We start from the raw sequence: 27395 nt of genomic DNA, 5'->3' as shown, positions 1-27395 counted from the left end.
AGTCCAGCTGTAGACAATATAAACCTTGTACAGTGCAATCCCAGATGTACAGTGCAATGCCAGATTAGAGTCTGTGTTTTATTTATTACTGATTACTCCTAACAAACTGCATAGACCTATATCTGCCAGCACATTAAGCAACAGCAGATCTAAGTCTGTACAGTTTGCAGTTGGACTCGTTATAGTTATATGCGAGTATATATAGTATTTTCAACTTAAAAATCTCAAAATAACTATTGTAACAGTTTAGACCAAAGTTCCTAGAATGCATCCTGGTTTAACAGCCTTTCACTTCTAATTCCCCAGGTCAAGGCCAGTTGACCTTATATGGCCCGTTGTTTGAGATCTGTCTTGTGTCATCTGTTGTGCATCCATTTACATTTTGCTCATGGACGCTGTGAAGGCTTCATTTCTGATAAATTTTAATCAGATTTGGTATGTAAGCTTCTATCAAGACCTCAGATGACTTTGATTATGAGTGACATACACGCACATTAATCAGATGATATTGCATCAGATCAGCTGAACCTGTTAACACTACAGAGGCCATCAGATCAGCTGAGCTTAATATGGATTCAGGCTGATTAGATTTTACAATGAAACCCATGATCTTCTGGTCATGAGTATATTGCCTTGACCACTGAGCTTCCTCAGCTCTCATTGGTGAGGATCTTGATGACTTCCAAAAATCATAACCCCAGTGCTGGGTCCTCAAGGAGGTGTAGACAAAGTCAGGAGGGGCTATAGACAAACCCAGGAATCTATACTAAATGCACCAATTAACTCCCCTTATATTACCATGTAAGTGTATATACTTTAAGGGTGGGGTTACAAAAAGTTTCCAAGTTATCAATCAGGGTCTAGTCCCCAGAGGCATGGAGAGCTCCAGGGGTGAATGCAGGTTCCAATAATTACTTGGCTTTTTAATGCCAAGAAAGTGATTTTGTACATATGGTCTAGAAAATAGGAATGAAGGTAAAAGACTTGGCTTTTTTAATTTCTAGAAAATAGGAATGAAGATAGAAAGACTTGGCTTTTTTATTTTATAAGAAATAGGAATGAAGATAGAAAGACTTGCCTTTTTTATTTTATAAGAAATAGGAATGAAGATAGAAAGACTTGGCTTTTTATTTTTATAAAAAATAGGAATGAAGATAGAAAGACTTGGCTTTTTTTAATTTTTATAAGAATTAGGAATGTCGGTAAATGACTTGGCATTTTATCCTAAGAAAGTGATCTTGCATATATGGTCTAGGAATGAAGATAAATGAAATCACTATTTATAGGCAGTGTAGAAACTGTTGCTTAAAAAAAATCATCTCAACAGACTTTGAACAGAGATAATAAAAGCATTTTAGCATGAAGGTCTTTAAATTTGTCTTAGAAGATGCTGATGTACCAGACAATGTAGCTGCCGTACTAGAGGATGCAAAAACATGTACATAATGTCTTCTCCAAAACTGTTCTCAGAATTTAACCAAATGTGACAGAAAGCATCCTGATATGAATACCTTTCATGTTTGTACAGATGGTGCCAATCCAGCTTGCAATAAGGATGCTGTTACTAAGAATAAAATTTTACAAGACTAATTCAAATAAACTTCTAAAAAAGGATTTAACCAAATTTAACACAATACAGCCTTGCTTGAAAATCTTTCCATTGTGTACAAATTATAATGGGGAAAAATTAAAACAAGACTTTTTTTGTATAACCAATCAATAGAATTTGAAGAAATTTAAATTAAAAATCTCCTTGTGTGCCAGATTTTTTGATCTACTGCAAGTATCTGACTGTTAGGCGGATGTAAGCCAGGTCAGCAACATCAGTACTGCTTGGGTTTCTTCTTGTTGATATTATGGTTACTAATTTAAAGATCTGAGGTCAAATTATGTACCTGATCAGAAAATGAGACCCCTCAAGCACAGCTATAAATCTGTACCAACCAAAATATTCGATTTTAATTTGAAAAAAAGATTAAATAATAACTATGAAAATAACAAAGTTCACAGAGGCTTTTTATCACCAGCCATTTAACTTAAACAAGAAATGGTTAATTTATACTAGTTATAATTTGTACCCAATTTTTTTGATAAAGATGACATGCTTTGGTGAAACTTAAACACAGACTGCAATTAAAAACACAGGAGCAAGGTAAGGTCTTGTTTTAACATTGATTAGAAGAACAATGGCTTTTTTAAATTTGTCATTTATATATATTTATGTCAAATTAAATTATCAGTAAAGTGGAACATTTGAGCCATTGTGAAATGAAAACATTTGTGTTACCTAATGTTTGGTGTATTGATGTAGTTGAAACTTTAGCATGAGATCCACAGTAGCTTTACCTAATATCTCATTTGATGTGGTCCTAATTTAAAAGTCACACCACTGACTAACTATATCTTCTCTTTTCTTGCTTTTTCAGATTAAATGAATTTTTAGCTGATGCAGCAGAAAGAATTATGATTTTAAAAATCGTATATAGACGAGTAATGAACAGGTATGGATTTTTTTTAGGATAGAAATTTATACATGACTGCAAATCCTTACTTAAATCATTCATTAGAACAATTGAGATTTTTGTGTATCTCATTCATTTTGGCAAATTAGATTTTTGTCCACCCAACTTAATACATTGAAAATCATCATTAGTTTGCATCACATTTGGTAATGAACTTTGATCAGGTTTTGCATACATTCTATTAAATAAACACTCATTCTTTGGATATTTAACATGAAGCTTGAATTTAATGTGGGTCATCTGCTTAAATTAATATATTTTTATGGAACAGTTTTAGGCAATGCCTATGATTTTCACAAATTTCATAAATATTTAAAAAAATTCTGATAATTATAGGTCAGTGTATAACATGGTCACATTGGATCTTATCATTCATTACTGCCAGATGGTTGAGCAGCTTACAGGGAACAAAATATGTTGCAGTGACAATGTTTTGCCCCTCATGTTAAATGCTGAATTAGTTATATTTCAGTTTTAGTTCTGGTATTTTGGTATTTGTCTAAATTATCCCATCTAATCTCTGATCTGTATCTCCTAGGGATTCAGAATAGGTACATTGTCGTACTTTCGACTTGCATATTAAGTAGCCAGTGCAGCTTTTGCTTATCATATTGCTTTGGTAGCTTGTAATTACTTGGAATGAAACTTATTTAAGTCCTAAAAATAATATGAAATGTAGCAGGGTTCATACAGCCCTGAAAAGTCCTTAAATTCAGGGGGTTTCCCTGAAAAGTCCTTGAATTGGAACAAAGTGGGTTTTGTTTTTGAAAGTGTTTGAATTTATGAAAAGAACTACTTGAATTTCTTTAAAACCTCCTTGAATTGTATCAGACAAAACCATCTTGTTGCTAAAATGTAGTTTAACAAAGAAAATTAGTGATTATTTTTGTGTAAAGAGTTTACTAAAATAAAATTTAGTTGGCAGATTAGGTATTGGAACAAGTTGTGTCCCTTTGCAATAGTGGTGTTAATGGCTGACCTAACTCACACTTGACATACCATGAGCTGAGTATACAGTGGAAAAGTGATCTGCTTTATAGGGGTTTAGTGAAAAGAGACATAAACAAGGCTATTTGTAAGATATGTGACAAGATATTTCAAGCATGGGAGAAAGTGCTTTCAAGGCTCATGTGAAAAGTAAGAAGCACAAGATATGTAAGTTTGTCTTCTGTCATTCATTTTATGGGACTGGTGAAAAGTGAAATTTCTGGAGCTTTACCCATTGTCTTGAGTGAAAGGTTAACAATAACCCTGCAACTACTGTCATCAATAACTGTTCTTCCTTCAGACATTATTTATAGTTGAGCTGTTATATGTGACTGCTCTGCCTTCATATGTTATTGATTATTGCAGTGTCACAAGTGACCATCTGCCTTCAAACATTATTGATTATTGCACTGTCACAAGTGACTGTCTGCCTTCAGACATTAATGATAATTGTGCTGTCACAAGTGACTGTCTGCCTTCAGATGTTATTGGTTATTGCACTGTTATAAGTGACTGCTCTGCCTAAAGATGTTATTGATTTTTGCACTGTCATAAGTGACTGCTCTGCTTTCAGACATTAATGATTATAAGTGACTGTGTGCCTTCAGACATTCATTATTGCACTGTCACAAGTGAATATCTGCCTTCAGACATTATTGATTATTGCATTGTCACAAGTGACTGTCTGCCTTTAGACATTACTGGTTATTGCACTGTCATAAGTGACTGCTCTGCCTTCAGACATTATTGATAATTGTGCTGTCACAAGTGTCTGTCAGCCTTCAGATGTTATTGATTATTGCACTGTCACAAGTGACTGCCTTCAGATGTTATTGATAATTATGCTGTCACAATTGACTGCCTTCAGACATTATTGATAATTGCACTGTAATAAGTCAATGTCTGTCTTCAGATGTTATTGATAATTGCACTGTCACAAGTGGCTGTCTGTCTTCAGACATTATTTATTATTGCACAGTCACAAGTGACTGTCTGCTATCTGATGTTATTGATTATTGCAATGTCATAAATGACTGTCCACCTTCACATGTTATTGATTATTGCACTGTCATAAATGACTGCTCTGCCTTCAGACGTTATTGATTATTGCACTGTCATAAATGACTGCTCTGCCTTCAGACATTATTGATTATTGCACTGTCATAAATGACTGCTCTGCCTTCAGATGTTATTGATAATTGCACTGTTATAAGTGACTTTCTGCCTTCAGATGTTATTGATAATTGCACTGTCACATGTGACTGCTCTGCCTTTAGACGTTATTGATAATTATACGGTCACAATAGATTGTTTTCAGACATTTTGATTATTACACTGTCATAAGTGACTCTCTGCCTTCAGATCTTGTTGGTAATTATGCAGCAAAGGATGGTGTTTCAAAAGGAGAAATATTATAGACTTTGAGAACCATGACTTAACAATATTTATACATTCATGGGGAAAACCAGACAAGCTGTTCCAAGCAATGTTTCCAGATATTGACTTAAATCAGAAATACACCTTGAAAAGTACATGGAAATAAGGTCTTCAGGGCTGTGCTAACCTTGTGTAACATTGTAGAAGATTTTAAAATATGCCAGGACAAAAGCCCTAAAGAAGGGTTTCTTTGTGGTTGTCTCTATTTTACCAGAATTGTATTTCTTTGTCATTTTATTTTTCTCTTTCCAGATATTTCAAATGTCTTTTATACATGGGTCTTCCAACATCTAGTGCTAAAGACCTGAAAGTGAACCAGTTTTGTAAGATTATTAGTGAATTTGCTCTTGAATATCGCACAACACGTGATAAGGTTTTACAACAAAATCAGAAGAAAGCAAACCAAAGAGAACGAAAGAAGACAAGAGGAAAAATGATTGTAGATGTGAGTTTGAGTTCTGTAAATTTTAGTCTTTTTTATAATTTCAGTCCATATCTGCCTTTTGATTGTGTTTGGCAAAGAAAAATAAGAGAACTTGTCTTAATGTATTATAACTGTACAAACTGGACAGAACTAAATAGAAATAGAGATTCCCCCTTTTCAACAAAAATACCTCCCTTTTTGGCCAGATCTTTTATTTGGGTACCTCTTATGCATTTGTCAGTGCTACCTGTTATGTCTGCCTCATAGCCCCTATCTGTATTTACTGAAGGTATTTTAAAAAATCAACTTTTGCAATCATATAATTTTAATGTTCACTTCACCCAGGATGACATTTCACTGTGTTGTATCCACTCATAAGAAAAGCTGTGGTATTAAAAAAAACAACAAAAAACAAGAACACAAAAATGGAATACACAACAATTCTTATCGTTCTTCATTAAAAATATTATTATATAGTAGTGGTATAATTATAAATAATTTCATCAAGTTCTCAGCTTATTATTGATAATAGATTTGTTTTACATTCAGTGATATGCACTTTAAAATAACACTCTTGTCTGATAATTCATGCATGGTGCTATATATAACTTGTTCATTAGTCGAGTCCAACTGCAAACAATATAGACCCTAACTTTCCATCACATTAATGTACCAGCAGATCAGGGTCTATATAGTTTGTCTACTGATTACTCTTAATACACTGCAGACCCAGATCTACAAATGCATAATGCACTAGAAAATCAAAGTGCAGTTTGCAGTTGGTCTTGACATATAAGCAAGTATATATGGTATTTGCCTATATTTGTGTCAAATGTGGGTGCTTTTATGTCGAATTTTGCACACAAATATTTTATCTCTACCACAGCAGCTTAACGTGAGATGGTTACTGCAAGAAATTTTATTACAACAAATATTCATGATGGTATGTTCATTTCCATTTGCATTACCAAAGACAATGAAAAGATAATGATGAACATTTTTACATAAATAAAAAAGTAAACAATCAATTTGTATGCTTTTGACTATTGAAAGCAGGGAATTTAAGTCAATTCCAAACTGTTAGAGAACTTAGAGTATTAATGGTGGCATCATTAGGTAAAAGCCAACAAACGGTTTGAGGCACATAACATAAAAGTGAAGTGCACTGGGTGGATCTAATTTAGAATAACAAGTGAACATTTATGCAGTTAAGAATTTTATGTTTGATCCTACCATGGAGAAATAAAGATGGCAGCTGTGTCTTTGTCTTTTCTGTACTGTTTGATAATACTATGTCATTCAAATCATTTGAAAATTCTTTTATACTAAAGCATTTTTATGACAATCTGAAGCTAATCTCAGGGTGTTCTAGTTTAAAATGATCATGGTGTGCAACATAGGATGGCTTGGTAGGCCCACTGTTGATTTCACTGATCATCCACTTCATAAAAGTTCATTGTAGTAGTGAGAGTAAAATGATTAATAAGTTATCATTGATTCCTGTTAATGGGTGTGATTAGCCATCCCTGCTTTTCATGATTTCTAGTAAATTCACAACAAAATAATATAATGTTCAAATTATGTAACAAAATAAATTTGTTGAACATCTGTGATGCAGTATAGTCTAAAATAAACGGGTAACAAGAAAAGGAACACTTGCGAACTATGTTACAAAGGAAAAGAGTTTTGTGGCAAGAACTTAAAAGTTGGCCTTAACTGGGGGTGTAATTTCAGGCAGGTATTTTGGGTGCATTCTATGTAACTTTGTTGAAGTGCATCTCCTTTCTCGGTTATTATTGCAGACAGAAAAGTTTAAGTCAGGCAAGACAGTCAGGGAAGATGATAGTGATGAACTGCACAAGATCTTGCAGAATGGTTACATAAGTGCAGATGACAGGGGATTGCCAGGACTACAGAACAGGAAGAAAATAGGTTGGTACCAGAAGCTTCGTTCAGATGCAAAAAGATCAGGATAGGTTCCATTATTTTGGCATGGTTTCCATTAAAATCTAAATCTATCTCTCCATCCCCTAATCTTATTGCATTTGTATCATCACATAACTTGTGGGGCAGTATGGAATCCCATGTATTTATTTGTCAGCCTTAGCATATCATATTATATCTGTCTGTCCTCTTTGTTTTTCTGGACAATAGCTTCAGTTCTTGATCATGTACCTTGACCTAATTTTGTCAGTGGCTCAGAGTTGGTAATAGAAAAACCTATCAATTTTGGGTCAAAGTTCAAGGTCACAGCAAATTGAAGAAGACATTAGTGTTCACACAGAAACTTTAGTTCTAGATTGCAGACTCAGATGAAACGTTTTGGATGGCCTGCATTGCTAATACAGAAGAAACCTATTGGTGTGAAAATTCAGAGATTGAAAGAAGAAAAATGGTTTCTGCACAATAATTTTGTTTGTAGACTACCTACCTTTTTCAAAACTTTTTGGATGGCATGAAAAGACAGTTATTGATTTAAGGGTCAAAAGTCAAGGTCACAATTGAATTAGAAAAAATGGTTTCCATTCAGCAATTGTTTGGGTCAAATTGTGAATGGTTAAAGTCACTTTGAGGTAAAGCAACTTTAATGACCATATAATGGCACCAAACTTTGTGCATGGCTTGCTCATATGGGAAGGAAATAAGATACAGGCTTTAGGTTAGACAGCCTGAAAGGTCATGGTCACTTTGAGTCAAATAAAGACAACTGGTTTCTTGTTCAATGCAGTCTCAAGTCTGCCATGCCTGTAACCGACTACATACACAAATACTAAACATGGGGTGAATGTTTAATGTACATTCTGATTGGTTTGTGTATATGTTGATCCTGGTGTAATAAAAACATGTACCATTCATGGAATTAATTTTGGTTTGTGCACATGCTGATACTGTTATATATACAAACATGTGCCATTCATGGAATTCTTGTTGGTTTGTGTATATTGTGATACTGGTTTAGATAAAAACACGTACCATTCATGGATTTCATATTGGTTTGTGTATATGTTAATATTGGTATGAATAAAAATATGTACCATTCATGGAATTCTTCTTGGTTTGTGTAAATGTTGATACTTGTTTAAATAAAAATGTACCATTCATGGAATGCTTATTGGTTTATGTATATGTTGATAATGGTAGAAATAAAAACATGGATGGAATTGTACCAGTTTATGTGTCTTGATGTTTGCTTCTGAAACATGGATTATGTTGTCTTTTTATTTCCTTTTGACTTGATGATTGGTCAGGACACAGATTAGACTTGACTGAGAGATGTATCTTGGGTATTTTAACACACGACTATTATATAGAACATGTAGTTGTATAAAAATGCCAAAATAACTCATATGAATTAGGAAAACCTATAATAATTATCTGTGTACAGATTCCAGACGATCTAGTACAGCATCACGGGGTTGTGTGACAACAGATTCAGAAATGTATGACACAGGGGATGATGAAATCCTGGAAGCATGTGTTCGTACAGCGACCACACCTAGCACAAAGGCTCCACGGGAAAGAAAGCGAGGAAGGACACAACGAAAATCATGTATGTTTTCCTTAATTGATAAGACTTAAGTACTTGTGCATGCTTGAGCTTCAACTACATTTTGTACATCTTCATATTCTTGGTATATTTTTGTATAATTCCATATGAATGAATATAAAATGATGTACCTGATTTGTCCCCATTTCATATTCGAAATATATTTTTATATAATTCCACAAGGACTTGTATAATATACCTGATTTGTCCCCATTTCATATTCTGAATATATTTTTATATAATTCCACAAGGACTTGTATAATATACCTGATTTGTCCCCATTTTATATTCTAAATATATTTTGATATAATTCCACAAGGACTTGTATAATGTACCTCATTTGTCCCCATTTCTTATTCTAAATATATTTTGATATAATTCCACAATGACTTGTATAATGTACCTGATTTGTCCCCATTTTGTAATCTAAGTGTATTTTGGTATAATTCCACAAGGACTTGTATAATATACCTGATTTGTCCCCATTTCATATCTGTAGTGATTACCAATTTCATTCTACTGTATTTATCTTGAAATTTGGAGTTTCTTTGGAGATTTTTTGTTTTCAGGTGACAAAATGTTGCATACACAGAAAGACAATAAATCATTTCTATCCAATATAATAGCACAAGGCACAGAACGAACTTAAATCGTTTGTAGGAGCTACTGCCATTTTGTTTTCAAGAAAATTAAATAGCTGTAATTTAGCAATGAAAAAAATTAACATCACACTGGGTGTGGTTTAATATAATGTCTTAGCTTGATTGGTCAACATTTGCCATTGTTTTATATCAAGATTACATTTACCTATTACTCGGTCACTGTGCATTCCATTGTTATCAAACCAAACCTAATTTAGGTCACTGTGGCCATGTAGTATGTAGTAATTAATTGAGCAGACATACCTGTCTATTGTTCATATGACAGCTTTGTGTAAATTGTTTTAACTATTCAAACATGAAGCATACCACAACTTTAGGAGAACATTACATTTTTGGGAAAACCTGGTAAATGAACAATATATTTTATATAATAGGTATAATTTGCCATTATTTCTTTGAGACAGTTATATTATTTTCAAGTCAGTGGAGATTGACAGATTGAACTCAGCTGAATAGGTGCATTAATTGCAGTTGCATAGGGGGCCCCGAGTGGCCAAGTAGTCTAAAGCACTCTCCATTACAGATCACTGCCATCTCACCTCTTTCTGTGCCAGTTTGAGTCTCAGATTCAGCCAATGTGGGTATGTGAGAAAGCTTGCCAGTAGCTTCTTGTGGGTCGGTGGTTCTTTCCGAGGTTTTCCCATGTTCTTCCTCCATCATTAATACTGGCCACCATGTATAGCCTATCTTGTGCTGAAAAATGGCGTTAAACCCAACAACAACAACAACAAAGCAACTGCACTGGCCATGTGTAATTTTGGTTACATGGTAATCAGCTTAGTATAATGATATAATGTCTTTTCATGAGACACTAAACCTGGCAATGCTGTGCATTCTTTACACATCATAGTCATCTACTGTCTTTTCAGGAGACACTAAACATGGCAACGCTGTGCATTCTTTACACATCATAGTCATCTGCGGTCTACTCATTAGACACTAAATCTGGCAATGCTGTGAATTCTTTACACATCATTATCATCTACTGTCTTTTCATGAGACACTAAACCTGGCAATGCTGTGAATTCTTCTTACATCTACTGTCTTTTCATGAGACGCTAAACCTGGCAATCCTGTGCATTCTTTACACATCATAGTCATCTGCTGTCTACTCATGAGACACTAAACCTGGCAATGCTGTGAATTCTTTACACATCATTATCATCTACTGTCTTTTCATGAGACACTAAATCTGGCAATGCTGTGAATTCTTCACACAGCATTATCATCTACTGTCTTTTCATGAGACACTTAACCTGGCAGTGCTGTGCATTCTTTACACATCATAGTCATCTGCTGTCTACTCATGAGACACTAAACCTGGCAATGCTGTGCATTCTTTACACATCATTATCATCTACTGTCTTTTCATGAGAAACTAAACCTGGCAATGCTGTGCATTCTTTACACATCATAGTCATCTGCTGTCTACTCATGAGACACTAAACCTGGCAATGCTGTGAATTCTTCACACAGCATTATCATCTACTGTCTTTTCGTGAGACACTAAAGCTGGCAATGCTGTGCATTCTTTACACATCATAGTCATCTGCTGTCTACTTATGAGACACTAACCCTGGCAATGCTGTGCATTCTTTACACATCATAGTCATCTGCTGTCTACTCATGAGACACTAAACCTGGCAATGCTGTGAATTCTTCACACAGCATTATCATCTACTGTCTTTTCATGAGACACTAAACCTGGCAATGCTGTGCATTCTTTACACATCATAGTCATCTGCTGTCTACTCATGAGACACTAAACCTGGCAATGCTGTGCATTCTTTACACATCATAGTCATCTGCTGTCTACTCATGAGACACTAAACCTGGGAATGCTGTGAATTCTTCACACAGCATAATCATCTGCTGTCTTTTCATGAGACACTAAACCTGGCAATGCTGTGAATTCTTCACACAGCATTATCATCTACTGTCTTTTCATGAGACACTAAACCTGGCAATGCTGTGCATTCTTTACACATCATAGTCATCTGCTGTCTACTCATGAGACACTAAACCTGGCAATGCTGTGCATTCTTTACACATCATAGTCATCTGCTGTCTACTCATGAGACACTAAACCTGGCAATGCTGTGAATTCTTCACACAGCATAATCATCTACTGTCTTTTCATGAGACACAAAACCTGGCAGTGCTGTGAATTCTTCACACAGCATTATCATCTACTGTCTTTTCATGAGACACTAAACCTGGCAATGCTGTGAATTCTTTACACATCATAGTCATCTGCTGACTACTCATGAGACACTAAACCTGGCAATGCTGGGCATGCTTTACACAACAGTCATCTACTGTCTACTCATGAGACACTAAACTTGGCAATGCTGTGAATTCTTCACACAGCATTATCATCTACTGTCTTTTCATGAGAGACTAAACTTGGCAATGCTGTGAATTCTTCACACAGCATTATCATCTACTGTCTTTTCATGAGACACTAAACTTGGCAATGTTGTGAATTCTTCACACAGCATTATCATCTACCGTCTTTTCATGAGACACTAAACCTGGCAATACTGTGCATTCTTTACACATCATAGTCATCTGCTGTCTACTCATGAGACACTAAACCTGGCAATGCTGTGCATTCTTTACACATCATAGTCATCTGCTGTCTACTCATGACACAAAAGATCTGGTTATTGCCATGCATCCTTCACTCAGCATAATGATCCATTGTCTATTCCTGATACACTAAATTTGGCCATTGTTTTGCATCCTTCTCACAGCTTATTGATCCACTGTCTGTCATAAGATTAGATCTGTTCAGTACTGTACATCCTTCACACAGCATAATCATCTGCTGTATTATCACAAGACCATAGATCTGGCAATGTTGTGAATTCATCATGCGGAATAATCATTTACTGTCTATTCATGAGACACTAAACCTGGCAATGCTGTGAATTTTTCACACAGCATAATGATTGCTGTCTATTAGTGAGACTCTAAATCTGGGATGCTGTGCATTTTTCACAAAGTATAATCATCTGCTGTGTACTATTGAGACAGAAAATCTGGTCCATGTTGAACATTCTTCCCACAGCATAATCAACTAATGTATTCTCACAAGGCAGTTAATGAGGTGTGTCCTTCACACATGATAAGACTGCTCTGGTGGCCTAGTCATTAGCGCTTCGCCTCAGATGCAGGCTGTCTGTCATAGGTTTGATCCCCGGCCGAGTCATACTAAAGACATACAAAAATGGTACAACCAGCTGCCTTGCTTGGCGCTCAGCATTAAGAGGTAAGTGTTAGGACTGGTCGGCCTGGTGTCAGGATAATGTGACTGGGTGGGACATCATGCTACATGTCTGTGGCATGATGCCTCAGTGCTAGACATCACTATAAACTGCCACACTGCAGACATCATAGCGATATGACTGAAAAATTATTAAAGCTATGTTACAAATCCAAATCACACACACACAATAATCATCTACTTTCTATTCAGGATACAATAGATCTAGTCAGTGATGTGCATCCTCTGCACAGGTTTGTGCATTTTACAAGGATTGTGACACTGATTGTTTTGTGATGACTCAAACATTCCCAAAAATATTTTTCACAAAAGTAAGTTTTCTTTAACTTCTTTTAATGTTTATCATGTTTTGCAATTAGTAAATGCTAGGCCACTGTAAAGCATACTTCTTGAAAACCATCTTTCAACAACCGTTTATTAGCTGTAGATATTAGGTCACTATGAGACAGATTTGAACGACTCACAGTAACATTCAGTTTTTCGAGTAAAACAGTTTTCTTCAATATGGTGATCTGACAATGTTAACAGTAATCCTGTGCCTTTCAGCCCATCGTGGGATAAAGCTCCTGTATTGATTGTAGTGAGGAGGTAAACAGTTTATTCAAAAGAATGACCATGGCCCATTTCATTTTCTTGCTGCCTGAATAGTTTTTCTTGCCTTTGAAGTATGGAGTGATTTATGATTTTTTTTTTAACATGCCTGGTATGGTCCTGCACCAGGCACATGTCATCACTCAGCAGTTTTCATTTTCAACTTCATCTCAAAATCCATTTGTCAAGTTTCAAGCAAACTGGGCAGAGAGCATTCTGGCATGAAGGCTTGTCATGTTTGTACAAATGTTGCTTATCCATCCTGAAATACGTCAACAGTAACTAAATAATACAAAAACCTTTGAACAAATTCTCAAAAACTGCTAAATAGAATGTAACTAATTTAACAGGTTGCTGGCATGAAGGGCATTAAAACTTTGTTTAAATGATGTCATTTTGCTATAAGATGAATTTTAGTAAATAATGAAAAAGTTGTGTGGACTTCTCCAAAACTGCTCAATAGAATTTGACAGAAAGCATTTTTAGCATGAAGGCCTGCATATTTATACAGATTATGCCAGTTTACCATCACAAATGGCTGCAATTACTAAATACAGAAAAAAGCTTTAACAATTTTCAAAACAAGTTCAGCAAAATGAGATCAACTTGGAAGGATTCTTCAGCATAGTAATATCAACTTGGAAGGATCCTGGTATGCTGGGGTTTCAGTTAGTTCTTTTACAGATGATGCTGATTTGCCATTAATTATGGCTGCATTTATTAAAATCATTGAAATGACTTCTTAAAAAAAACACTGAAGAGAATTGGGCCAAGTTAATCAGAAAAGATCCTGGCATAAAGTCTTTATCTTGTTTATACAAATGATGCAGATTGCCATTACATATGGCCACCATTACTAAAACTAAAAAAAAAATTGAATTCTCAAAATCTAATTTGACAACATTTGATATTAAACATCTTGGCAATGAAAACCCATCAAGTTTATACAAAAGATGCAAATTTGCTACCAAATATGGCAACTGGTTGCTAAAAAAATAGACTTTTCAATGTCTTCTCATAAAACACTGAACAGAATGTGACCAAATTTGACAGCATAATGAAAGACTTTCACATTTATACAAATGATGTCAATCTGTCATCAGATATGGCTGCTGTAATTGACTTCTCAAAATCTGCTCAGAAGAATTTAACATGCTTCAACCAGAAAGCATCCTGTTGAGAAAAAGCTTTAAGTTCTCTACATATTGTGCCAATTCCATGTTACCACTGTATAAAAACCATCCTGCTATGAAAGGGCTTTAAGTTCTGTATAAATGATGTCAATTTGCCATGTGACCACTGTTAAAGAGAAAACCTTTACTCAACTTGCTTTAAAAAAAATGAACAGAATTTCACAAAATTTGAGAAGACATCTTGGCATGAATTGTTTTCTGTTTTGTACATAAGATGCTAATCCACAATCAGATAGTCAAACAATTCTAAAAATATTAAAACCTTTCATAGGCTTTTGTAGAAAGGTTGCATCATAGAATTTGACAAAATGTGACAGAAAGTCTCTCGCCATGAAGGCCTTTTAATATTGGACAAAAGATGGTATAGCGTGCCATCAAATATGGATGAACATACAAAATTTAGAGAAACTGTTAAATGATTGTTTTTACGCAGCCAACAGTATTGGAAGAAATTTCAACAGAAATTATCCTACAAGCCCAGATGTCTTTGCCAGCAGCTTTTGGACCCCTTAGGCCCCAAGTTTCTAAGACACCAAAAAAAGTTTAAATGAATGAAGTTTCTTTTTAGAATTTGAATGATCTGTGATTCAGTCATCTTCCATAATAATAGTCTGCTTGTTTTAACCAGTGAACACAACTGTCTGCTCCTTAGTTTCTCTTTAATACTTCTCTAATCTTGATTTGGGCTTTCCCATCAGTGCATGAAAATCCAATAGATAAGACCTTTAACATTTGGTACAGTAAGACTTTTAGATCTGTAAAAGGGCAGGGAAATACTAGTGATGCATAGATCAGCAGCTGTTATGCAGAATTCATACATTAATTCACTCTGCCTTGGATCTTTTGGTTGCTTACAGTGTAAGATGCATTCATTATGCATCCATTTAAAGCTTCATTGGAAGATTTTTTTTACAGCAGTAACATTTTTTTAATATTTTTATGTGATCATTTGATGCTACAAGTTTGAGTGATCTATCCAAGTCCTTTGATGCTATACATTTGAGTTATCTGTCAAAGTCCTTTGATACTAAAAGTTTTAGTTATCTATCAAAGTTCTTTGATGCTAAAAATGTTAGTTTTAGTTATCTATCAAAATTACAATGGGAGGTTGTGTGTGTTTAGTGTTTTTAACTTTGGACTAATGCATGTACACTTTTGTTAAAATGATATTGGATAATCTTATCTTTAATGTAGGGTTTGACTCATCCAGTTTGCTGTACAAAACTAATACCTGGTTTGGATTTGTTTCAGCATTTTGGGATAGTGATACACACTGATCCTTCTTAGGTAATCACTTGATTGCTATGGTAACATTATTGCCAGGCAAGAGAGCAACTGCTTTTACATTTATGTTGTTTTTCTGCTGTGTTGATAGTTGTACATTTTGAGAAAATTAGGCTTTGTTTTGTATTGGTTGTATTTTGTTTTATCCTTTTTGCCTCTTTAACTGCTTGATTCATTGTCTTTAAATTTTATGTAACGATAGTCATGGGAAATCAAATTATTAGTTGCTTTCATCCATGTCAACATTTCAGATAAAATTCCTTTCACTAAGATGTTTCATGACCAGGTATTAAATTCACAAGATTTAATAAATTTCTGCATTCAGCTTTTTAAATAGAAAACCTATTTACAAGTTATGTAACATTATGTATATTTTTTAAAAACAGATGAGTTTTGCGAAAAAGGGAGTAGTGATAAATGCTTGCGGATTATGAGGACTCAAGCAGTTAATAACACATGCAATTCTTTTCTTCCCCAAGTGAAGATTTGTTAAGCTAACCTTTAAATACTTTAAGAAATTAAAAAGACAAATGACTCAATTTTGTGTACGAGTCTTGTTATAAAGGTATGAATTGCAGTCTCCTCTTCACTGTGCATAAATTCAGAATATAGATGGCTTCCACTAACTGATCCTTTTTCTTACAGCTTCAAAATGCCATATTAAATGTATGCTTATTTTCATTGCAACTGTCAAATGAGGGCAGTTGGTGACAAGTTCGTAATGTTCAGTTTTAATTAAGCATGTATATTGTGCAATATTAAAAGATCTCTTCCAGTGCATTTTTTGGCAGTATTGACCAATATCCATTTTCATTAAAGAAACTTTTGAAAAAAAATGTATTAGCAATGAAGATTATACAACAGAACAAAATCAAACGAATGGAAAGACCCATATGTAACTCAGTATCATATTTATTGTTTCCATGCTTGCTGAAACATGTTGGATATCTTTAATCACGCAGATCATGTTGTCTTTTGAGTAATACTCTTTCGTTAATAGCCTCAATTCAAAGGTACAAGCAGTAGATTTTTCATATTGTCATCAGACATTTTTTCCCACTGAGGCAATAACATTCATGTCATTGCATGAAATGAAATTTTGCTGATGTTTCCAAATCAATTTATCAAAATTTTCTGAGGTTTCTTGTCTCTGAAAATATTTTTGATATAATTATGAACCAAGTACAGTGAAGCCTTCTGGATCCATACATTGTTATTTGAATGACTCTATATGTGAATAATTTCTGGAAACAATTCTATTAATCATTTCAGTAATTCAGTACTGATTCCATTATTAATTTTTGCAAATGGGGCAGGGAACAAAAGCATCCAGTTGAATGGGATTTTCATGGTATTCAATTTGGAAAATGCCAAACTCTGGTGACAGAATTCACAAAATTGTAACCACTCTGTTAGCATCTGTGCAGAGGTATTTAAAAAGTTGATCAGTCATGTATAAGTAATATCTAACCTAATTCATTCTAGAGGCATTCAGAGTATGTTGCCTTGTATATTATGTTCCCCTAAATTCCTTATTATGACACAATTTTACCATCACATAATGAATTAAATCCATGATAACTGCCTTATGGAAATAACTGTATTATAATGAAGTGCTTTGCGGTGAGCATTATATGAAATTTTTTATAAAACATTCTAGGTCAGCATGTTTCATGGACATTTTATAGTCGGACTAAAACCAACACTCCTTGAAAGAAAGAAAAATGGGTAATCAGTAAAGGAGATATACTGTGAGCTTGCTGATCACCAGTTTTCGATGTTACATATGGCTGATATTTTTTTACCTTTGGAAACTCCAACTTTTGCAGACCCATTTGCTTACACTGATTTTAGATCTTGTTCCAAAGTCACATTAAGGGAATTACTTTGAACCATCCATAATTTTCTGGTTCCATATTATGAAAATTTCCCAGCAAGAAACTTGAAGATCAAACTCTAAAATCAGATATTGTACTTGGATTATATCAACATGATTGAAATTTAGATGGATTCAAACTTTGGTTTTATTCTAGAACTGGAAATTGTAGGGTGGCTGGTGGTGGCAGGAAATTCCACCTGCCATGTGAAAAAATAAGGAGAGATTTAATTATGAAACAGTGTTGAGGACTTGAAAATATAATTTTCATTTTTGGAGTATTCAGTTCATTTTTCAGCAAGATATTTTAGAAATGATTGTGAATTCTGCAATCATGCATCTTAGAAAAAGTTCCTACTAACTTCATTCTGATCCAGGTTAAACATTTTTTAACGTTTTGAACTATCTGTTTGAGTATCATGCTTAGAACATTTCAAGAACATGGTGCCAGTCTGAAAGATGCAATGTATAGGGACGCTCTAATCTGTTTATCAGTCTACATTTCTTTGAAAAGTTGTCTTCCCAAGTTACTCTCATGAAAAAAGTTTAACAAGCATCATACCATTATCTTGTTAATTAACTTTGTATTTTCAATTGACAACCCTTTAGAATATAAAATAAACCATTGGTTGGAGATTTTCTTCAGAATTTCTTTTTGAGGTAAAGTCCATCTTTGTTTTGCTAATTTATTTCTGTTTTACTTTTACTTTTGACCATGACTGTTTAGTTAAGAAGAGACATCTTAAGATTTTGTGTTCGTACAATTAAGAAACTGCCAATTTGCATAAATAATTATTTACAACTTTACCAGGAAATAAATTATTGTGATGTCTTTTTGACAAGAATGAGAATAAAGATGCGCTGCGTCTGCCATTTTATATTGACAGATGTGGGTCATTAAAGTATCTTCAGGAAAACAGCCAAGTGTATTAACATTTCTATCCCAACACAGCCAAGTGTACTAACATTTCTATCCCAACACAGCCAGGTGTACTAACATTTCTATCCCAAGATTCTGTCAAGAAAACCTCTTTTGCGACATCTTCGATTTGTGACCTCACCTATATGGATTCGTCAGGCATGTTAAAAACACTCAATACTTATCGACACTTTTTAGCGTTTGTTCAAGTAGTAGTAGTAAAGTCCTGATCATCTTGTAGTGCAGCAAACTATCAAATTATCATCGCTGAGATCACACATACTATTTATATCTTACGTATTTCTTTCACTCTTACACTTGTTAAGTTACTTTCTTCTCTGGGCAATACATTTTATAAATTGTGTTTGCTTCATACCATGGATTTAAATACTAGTCTTTGGAAACAATAGGACCATTGCTGTGGAAACAATTGGACCACTGCTCTGGAAACAATTGGACCATTGCTGTGGAAATGAAACGATGCTTGTAGTGGAAGAATGGGACCCTTTCTGTGAAAACAATAAGACCCTTCTGTGGAAACTAGAACCCATGCTGTCAAAACAATAGAACACTTCATGTAGAAATAATAAAAAACCATCAGTACAGTTCACAGTAGTTTGGTTTAAATTTAGATGTCAGAGTAGTGATGTCATTCCACACATTGGTACAGTTCACAGTAGTTTGGTTTAAATTTAGATATGCCAGAGTAGTGATGTCATTCCACACATCGGTACAGTTCACAGTAGATGGATTTAAATTTAGATATGTCAGAGTAGTGATGTCATTCCACACATCGGTACAGTTCACAGTAGTTTGGTTTAAATTTAGATATGCCAGAGTAGTGATGTCACTTCACACATCGGTACAGTTCACAGTAGCTTGGTTTAAATTTAGATATGCCAGAGTAGTGATGTCATTCCACACATCGGTACAGTTCACAGTAGCTTGGTTTAAATTTAGATATGCCAGAGTAGTGATGTCATTCCACACATCGGTACAGTTCACAGTAGCTTGGTTTAAATTTAGATATGCCAGAGTAGTGATGTCATTCCACACATCGGTACAGTTCACAGTAGATGGATTTAAATTTAGATATGTCAGAGTAGTGATGTCATTCCACACATCAGTACAGTTCACAGTAGTTTGGTTTAAATTTAGATATGCCAGAGTAGTGATATCATTCCATATATCATTACAGTCCACACTAGTTTTGTACAACTCCAAAGGGCACGATATTTTGCAAACCTAATCAAACTTGAATATTCTTTTACTAAAAGCACATGCTTTTCATAACAGTTGTAGTTAACATCATAATCATGGGCTTACATTTTTCAAAGATGTCATCACATCAATCAAGATATTTGTATCAGATAAATTGTACTTAACAGTTACAATCACAATCCAGTAAATATAAGAAAATATCCACGCACCCATTTCTTAGGGTTTACAAGTGAACATTATGTAGTTTTTCATTCTTTAAACTGTAAGCAGAAATGCCTTAATGGAACACTAATCATACAGCTTTATTGTACTAAGCTGCCAGTTTGAAATGACTTTAGTTCTTTCCGCTGCAATCACAATTTGGATTTAGCTTTTCTTGCACAGTCATTTTTTGTTGTTGTTAACAATATAAGTTCAATGCTGTTGTTGCATGAAATTCTTGATATTTTATGCTAAAACAATTGTTCTCATTGTTTGGATATTTAACCATTAACCCTTTGAATTAAAATATTAAAGAAAAATGGAAAGAGAATATCACTTGACATCAATAATTATGGACATTTCTACATTACTAAATCAGATTGACTATGTAGATTTGATCTAAATAGGTTGCCACATGTTTACATTTGCTAAAATCATATAGATTATGTAGATTTGATGTAAATGGTTTGAAATACATTAATCACCAGTTTGTCATTATTTGGTTAAAATGGTTTCATTTCACATTTTATGTGTCCATAGCAAGCTGATTTTTCTATTCAAAATTACTTTCCATAGCATATCAAGACCAAAATAATACACCTTCCAGTTAACAATAAAGCCAAAATTGGTCACTTTTCTTTACATAAAAAGGCCAAAATTGGTCACTTTCCTTAATTGACTAAGGCCAAAATTTGTCACTTTCCTTAATTGACTAAGGCTAAAGTTGGTCACTTTCCTTAATTGACTAAGGCGAAAATTAGTCACTTTCCTTAAGATACCAAGGACATAATTAGATGTTTACCATAACATAAAAAGGCCAGAATTGTCCACTTTCCTTAATACACCTAGAAAATGTAGTCACTTTTCTTGATATGCCAAGGCCAAAATTGGTCACTTTCCTTAATACATTTAGAAAATGTAGTCACGTTTTTTAATATATCGGGGGAAAAAGCTAAAGAATGACAAATAACATGGACTTCATAGGAGAGTATGCCTTGAAAGTATAAAGAGCCACAGCAATTACAGTGAATTATCTCAAGTTTTGCATGGGGAAATCCACTGTTTCAGTGACTGCTTGATTAAGCTGTTCAGTAAAATGTTCAAGCTATAACATTGCTTATTTTGCTGTTAGAATTGCTATACCATTGTTTTAATCAATGAGGTGTGAAGAGCCACTGATTATACTAAAATTGTTTAATCAAGGAGGTGTGAAGAGTCACCCATTATGCTAGATAAACTTGTTAATCAGTGAGGTGTGAAGAGTCATCCATTATAGTAGATACAGTTGTTATTGAGGTGTGAATAGTCACTCATATCAGATAAATGTGTTAATCAGTAAGGTGTGAAGAATAACCCATTATAGTAGATACAGTTGTTATTGAGGTGTGAATAGTCACTCATTATATTAGATAAATGTGTTAATCAGTAAGGCGTGAAGAATCACCCATTATAGTAGGTACACTTGTTATTGAGGCATGAATAGTTACTCATTATATTAAATAAATGTGTTAATCAATGAGGTGTGAAGAGCCATCCACTATACTAGGTAAACTTGTAAATCAGTGACTCATTATATTAGATCAATCTGCAGATAAATTATAGACCATGAAATGTCATAGTGAAAATTTCATTGTTTTTCAGTATTTGGAATTATACCAGTTTCTTTCACTAGAGAGATTTCTCAATAAACTTGCCATTTTAGCAGTTTGTAATTAGGATAACCTGAGCCTGAATTCACTGTGTTTCTTTCACTTGCAGTGCGGAGGACCCTGAAGAGCGGGCTGAGTCCAGAAGAACTGCAGGTTGTGAAGAACTCTGAGAACCTGTAACCTTTACCTCATTACCAGCTGACAAACCGGGGAGGAGGGCCAGAGTCTCAGTTACAAGTCACTGTCTTTCAGCTGATATGATAATGTTGTTCATAATTCATTAACTTTGATATGATAATAATGTTGTTTACAGTTCATAAAATATTAAATAATAATGTTGTTTACAGTTCATAAACGTTAAATAATAATGTTATTTACAGTTCATAAGCATCGCTATGTGTGTGCTAGTCTACAATATTCATCCATGACCCGGACATCATTCATCCTTGAGGACAGATGGGCAAACAGATGCCAGGGTACTAAGGACTCTGGTTAACATTCTACAAAAAGATGTTTAAAATTAATGTTGAAATACTAAAGAAATCAAGAAAGTACTGAAACTCCACACATTTTACTATTGACAACAAAGTTGCATTTTCAGTATTTTTTACTTTCCACTCTAATGTTTTACTTTCTATATATTGTTGTATAGTTCAAGTGTCACAACATAGGACTCTATTTTCAGCCTTCATTGGCAACTATGTTGGAGATACCTTTAAGGGTTTGTGGTAAAAATTTCATGCAGGCCAAAAGGTCCTCAGCATAATCTTTACATACGTTTTTTTTATTTGTTTAGTTGCTAACAAAAATTCATGTATGAATCTTGGGTATAGGTTAGTCTTTACCATGATTTGTTAATGTAAAGTTACAGAAAATGTGAAATCCATAATTAATATTTTTGGGAAGGGGCAGGTTCCCCTTTTGTGATTTACTGTAAAACCATTACAATTCAAGCTCAGTTGAACTCAGATTTTTTTAGTACCCTCATGTGTGATATAGTTCTGATGATATCAAGATCATAGTGCATTTATAGTCATCTACCAGTCATCTGTCTGAAAGTGTACATTGCCTACATAATACACATTAATTGGTGCAATGACAAACTGATACATTGTGTGTATTATACACTTGTATCAAAACAAAATCATAAAAAGTCCAGATGAACAGAAATACCATGTCTAAGCATATAGGGTTTTTATCTTCCTCTAGAATTAAGGCAGTTAATACATTTATTTTTACAGTTAATACAGTGACACTGAGTCACTACTGTCTCTGCCAGGAAAAATGGTCCCCAGTAAAGTTTTTTGGGTAGTTGGGGGTATAATGGAGTCAACTTGTCTGTCCATCCATCTTTCAAAATTTAGTTTACTTCCTAAATACTTTTGAAATATCTCGGTGAAACTTGGCATGATTTTGTATCATGACTAGACATTTATTATTGCAGATTGTGTCCAGCTTTGTTACCCACATGACTGATTAATGTTACTTAGACTGTTTGAGATATTGTCATGAAACATTGCATGCATTAGAATAACGAGAGTTTGTACTCCATTTAAGTATCGGCTTTGCCTGATTAGTACATTTAGAGTTATCTCAACATTTTGAATATTGTTTTTACACTGCAGTGTTATTGGAGGATAGTCTGTAAGGACTTGCTTACTGACAGATCTATTTACAGATCAGTATTTTATTTGAATCAACAGATCTGTGCTTGGCTATCAGCCAAGTAAAATTGTGAGGTTTTCTTTTCTTTCTCTTAAAGTGCTTAAGTAACAAGAATTTGTTGATGATGAACTAATGCGTCCAATGTTACATGTACAGTCAATACAATACATTCTCCGTGCAGGTGCCAATCATTTTGTTTTTCTGTCAAAGTCAAAAGTTCCATTCCCATCATTGTTTACAGAAACTGTCACAAGGCCATTGCAGACAATATTTGGCCATACCAGTTTTTGGACCAAAAATGTATCCATTTATATGTGTAAGAAATTACCCATTTTTCATGTATAGCGTTTGGAGATTACCGGATAACAAAGCACACAATTCTGCATAGAGATTGAAATAGTTACCCCTCACCCAGCGTTGTAAATAGGGAAAGTCATAACAAATGAAATTCAACCTAGTGATCAAACATTTATGGTATTAACGTTGTAAAATGAATTAATTTTGCCCTTATGGTAAGAAAAGAGAAGTTTATCTGATGTGCAATACAAAAGATCTGTCTCAAAAAATTATACTTGATAAAATCTTAAAGATATGATTCCTTCATTCAGCGTACAGAGTTATTGAACTGGTTTTGTTTTGCATAATTTATATAGATAATGCTATTTGGTATGCAGTTATGTGTAGGATAACAATATTATTTGATCTGCATATTGGTATCAGATAACAATACTGTTGGATTTGCATATTGTTATCAAATAACAATGCTGTTGCATCTTCATATTGGTATCAGATAACAACACTGTTGGATTTTCATATTGGTATCAAAATAACAATACTATTGGTTTCAGATAACAATACTGTTGGATCTGCATATTGGTATCAAATAACAATACTGCTGGATCTGCATATTGGTATCAAATAACAGTACTGCTGGATCTGCATATTGGTATCAAATAACAGTACTGTTGGATTTTCATATTGGTATCAGATAACAATACTGTTGGATCTGCATATTGGTTTCAGATAACAGTACTGTTGGATCTGCATATTGGTATCAAATAACAATACTGCTGGATCTGCATATTGGTATCAAATAACAGTACTGTTGGATTTTCATATTGGTATCAGATAACAATACTCTTGGATCTGCATATTGTGATCAAATAACAATACTGTTGGATCTTCATGTTTGTATCAAATAACAATACTGTTGGGTCTGCATATTGGTATCAGATAACAATGCAGTTGGATCTGCATATTGGTATCAGATAATAATGCAGTTGGATCTGCATATTGGTATCAAATAACAATACTATTGGATCTGTATATTTGTGTCAGATAATAATACTGTTGGATCTGCATATTGGTATCAAATAACAATACTGTTGGATCTGTATATTGTGTCAGAAAACAGTACTGTTGGATCTTCATATTGGTGTCAGATAATAATACTGTTGGATCTTCATAGTGGTGTCAGATAATAATACTGTTGGATCTGCATATTGGTGTCAGATAACTACTGTTTGACCCTATAATTATGTCAGAAACAGTACTGTTGGATCATCATATTTGTGTCAGATAACAATACTGTTGGATCTGCATATTAGTATCAGATAACAGTACTGTTGGATCTGTATATTGGTGTCAGATAACAGTACTGTTTGACCCTATAATTATGTCAAATACAGTACTGTTGGATCATCATATTTGTGTCAGATAACAATACTGTTGGATCTTCATATTGGTGTCAGATAATACTAGTCTGCAAATTGATGTAGTTATAATACTAGTTGGTGTCAGATGCAATACTAGTTGATCTTTACATTGGTGTAGGATAGTGATGCCTAGGTCTTCCAATAATCTCTCTAAAGCCTGTTAGCATTTGATCAAATCCATCATTTGTTTGCAATGCATTTTGAATGTTTAGAATCTGTGGCTTTTACTCACAAATCCAGGTTGTGTACATGTTGTTTTATGTAATTTATTTTGTTACTTTTTGTTGATGTTTATAAGCTTGAGACATAGCTGTACTATAGCATAATCAGCTGTTTATATATTCTTTAACTATGCAGTCTGCTTTCTATACTTGGCAGTATTCAAACTATATTCACAAATTTGGGATGTTTCTTTATGTTAATAGATGCAGTATTAACAACTATAACAAGGTCTAACTATTTCACTTTATATAAAAGCCTCGATATAAAATGTTTGTTTTATGCTTATAAATGTACATTTTTTATAATTTGTACTGGACAAGGATTAGTAAAGAGGTTTTGAAAGTAAACAAAAATTAAACTAATTAATCCCTTTGCACAGAAACTGTGATATTTACTGATCTATGACAAGATTTTAGTGGCTGTTAGTGACAATGCTCAACATGATGTGGCCTTTCAAAGTGGATGGACCATAGTGTGGATGAACACATTATAAAAAAGGCAATAAAGTTTGGAATTTCTATCCATGCATATAAATATGTGTTCAGTAGTTAGTTTTATGTGAATACCCAATGATGCACAAAGTTTTCCCATGAATTTATGTTGATACAGATTTTTTCTTTCTTTCAGTACCCATATTTTAGAATTGCTAGTGCCCAGCTATTTACATTAGTCCTGTTTTTAAGAAAACATTCACTGTATATTTCACTCATTGTCAGATGGACCCAAATAAATTCCATTTTGTTTGTATAAAGCATGTTTTACAGATTCATGTTCTCCTCACAGATCTTTGCATTTAAAGCAGTTTCACTGGTATATCACATAACCAAATGATACATTTTGGAGAAAGGTTTTCAGAATGTGTTTCATATTTAAATGGGTTGTGATTTTAGTGCTTGTGGATATGGGGGCTATTGGAAATAGGTTAATTCATTTTGTAAAATTAATTTAAATTCATAGTTACTTTAAGCAGGCATAATTTGTTTCAGAATAGACGAGTTACATGTATTACTGCTGGTATCTTACAATGAAAACAATGGTATCTTTGGATTGAAACTTTGTAATTGTTTCTAATGCTTGAATTAACACGTCATCATTGCTCTCTCTCTTGCCATGATAATGTGTAAATAATTTATGGAACAAACAGGATAGCATGTAAATAATTTATGGAACAAAAAGCAAAACTAGTCAGGGTTGTCAAACATAGTCCACACATTCTTGTCTAAATTTTGCATTATAATTATTTAAAGATTTCTGGGTTTGTAGAAGATAGCAAAATCAATATAATTATAAAATATTTTTATATATTCTCAGTAAATCTCTCTACTTGATCATTAATTTATAAATAGCAATTAGTCATCCACAATTCCATTAACTTAAATCCTGCCATATTTTGTGTATGCACCATTTTTGAAGATTTTTTTTTCAATTGAATAAAATTATTTGAAGGTTCATTTTGTTTTTTTCTTATGTTATTTTGTTCAGTATACTATATCAGTGATAGAAATTTAAATAGATCCTTACGTCTCTTAAAACCCTTGTATATGCTGGACATAACTGATAACATTTTGAGACTGTAAATTACTTGTGCCAGACATCTGTGTGTTTTGTTATATTTAACCCCACAACTATAAAATTGAATAATTTCAAAACCCCTGTCTGACAAAATAAGCACAGTGTGGCAGATCTTTATATGGCAGCTGTTAGAAGACCATTTTCAAAATGGCTGCCAAATCTGGACTTTTGCACCTTCACTAATAATCTACCATATATACTCACTTATAAGTTGAGTCAGACTGCAAACAACAAGGATCCTGATGTGCCATTGCCTAATGTGCCTGCAGATCAAGGTCTATGGTTTTTGTTCTACTGATTACTCCTACCAAACTGCACAGACTCAGATCTGCTGGCACATTATGCATTCTGGGTGGACAGATCTGGGTCCGTACACAAGTGAGTATATACAGTAGTTAAACACTGTTACACCCTATAGT

General features: G+C 33.9%; 1 protein-coding gene across 10 annotated transcripts in view; it reads left to right on the top strand.

The window, feature by feature from the left end:
• Positions 1-26855, top strand: part of LOC149787273 (FH1/FH2 domain-containing protein 3-like) — a 411067-nt gene extending 384212 nt beyond the window's left edge. For 7 of the 10 annotated variants that reach the window (XM_089977786.1, XM_089977784.1, XM_089977793.1 and 4 more), the window contains 5 exons: positions 2427-2501; positions 5199-5391; positions 7173-7302; positions 8756-8920; positions 21912-26855. In XM_089977786.1, the coding sequence (XP_089833912.1) occupies positions 2427-2501; positions 5199-5391; positions 7173-7302; positions 8756-8920; positions 21912-21982 (634 nt within the window). In that variant the 3' untranslated portion in view covers positions 21983-26855. Of the gene's footprint in view, positions 1-2426; positions 2502-5198; positions 5392-7172; positions 7303-8755; positions 8921-13414; positions 13457-15903; positions 15940-21911 lie in introns of all 10 variants that reach the window. The other 3 variants (XM_089977788.1, XM_089977790.1, XM_089977785.1) reach the window with 3 other exon arrangements.
• The last annotated feature ends 540 nt before the right edge of the window (positions 26856-27395 follow it).

Source organism: Sinohyriopsis cumingii, chromosome 12 (genome assembly GCF_028554795.1).
Source record: "Sinohyriopsis cumingii isolate HCF-2022 chromosome 12, ASM2855479v2, whole genome shotgun sequence".
Taxonomy (NCBI): domain Eukaryota; kingdom Metazoa; phylum Mollusca; class Bivalvia; order Unionida; family Unionidae; genus Sinohyriopsis; species Sinohyriopsis cumingii.
Note: the sequence above shows the minus strand (reverse complement) of the source record. Positions and strands in the feature narration are given on the sequence as shown.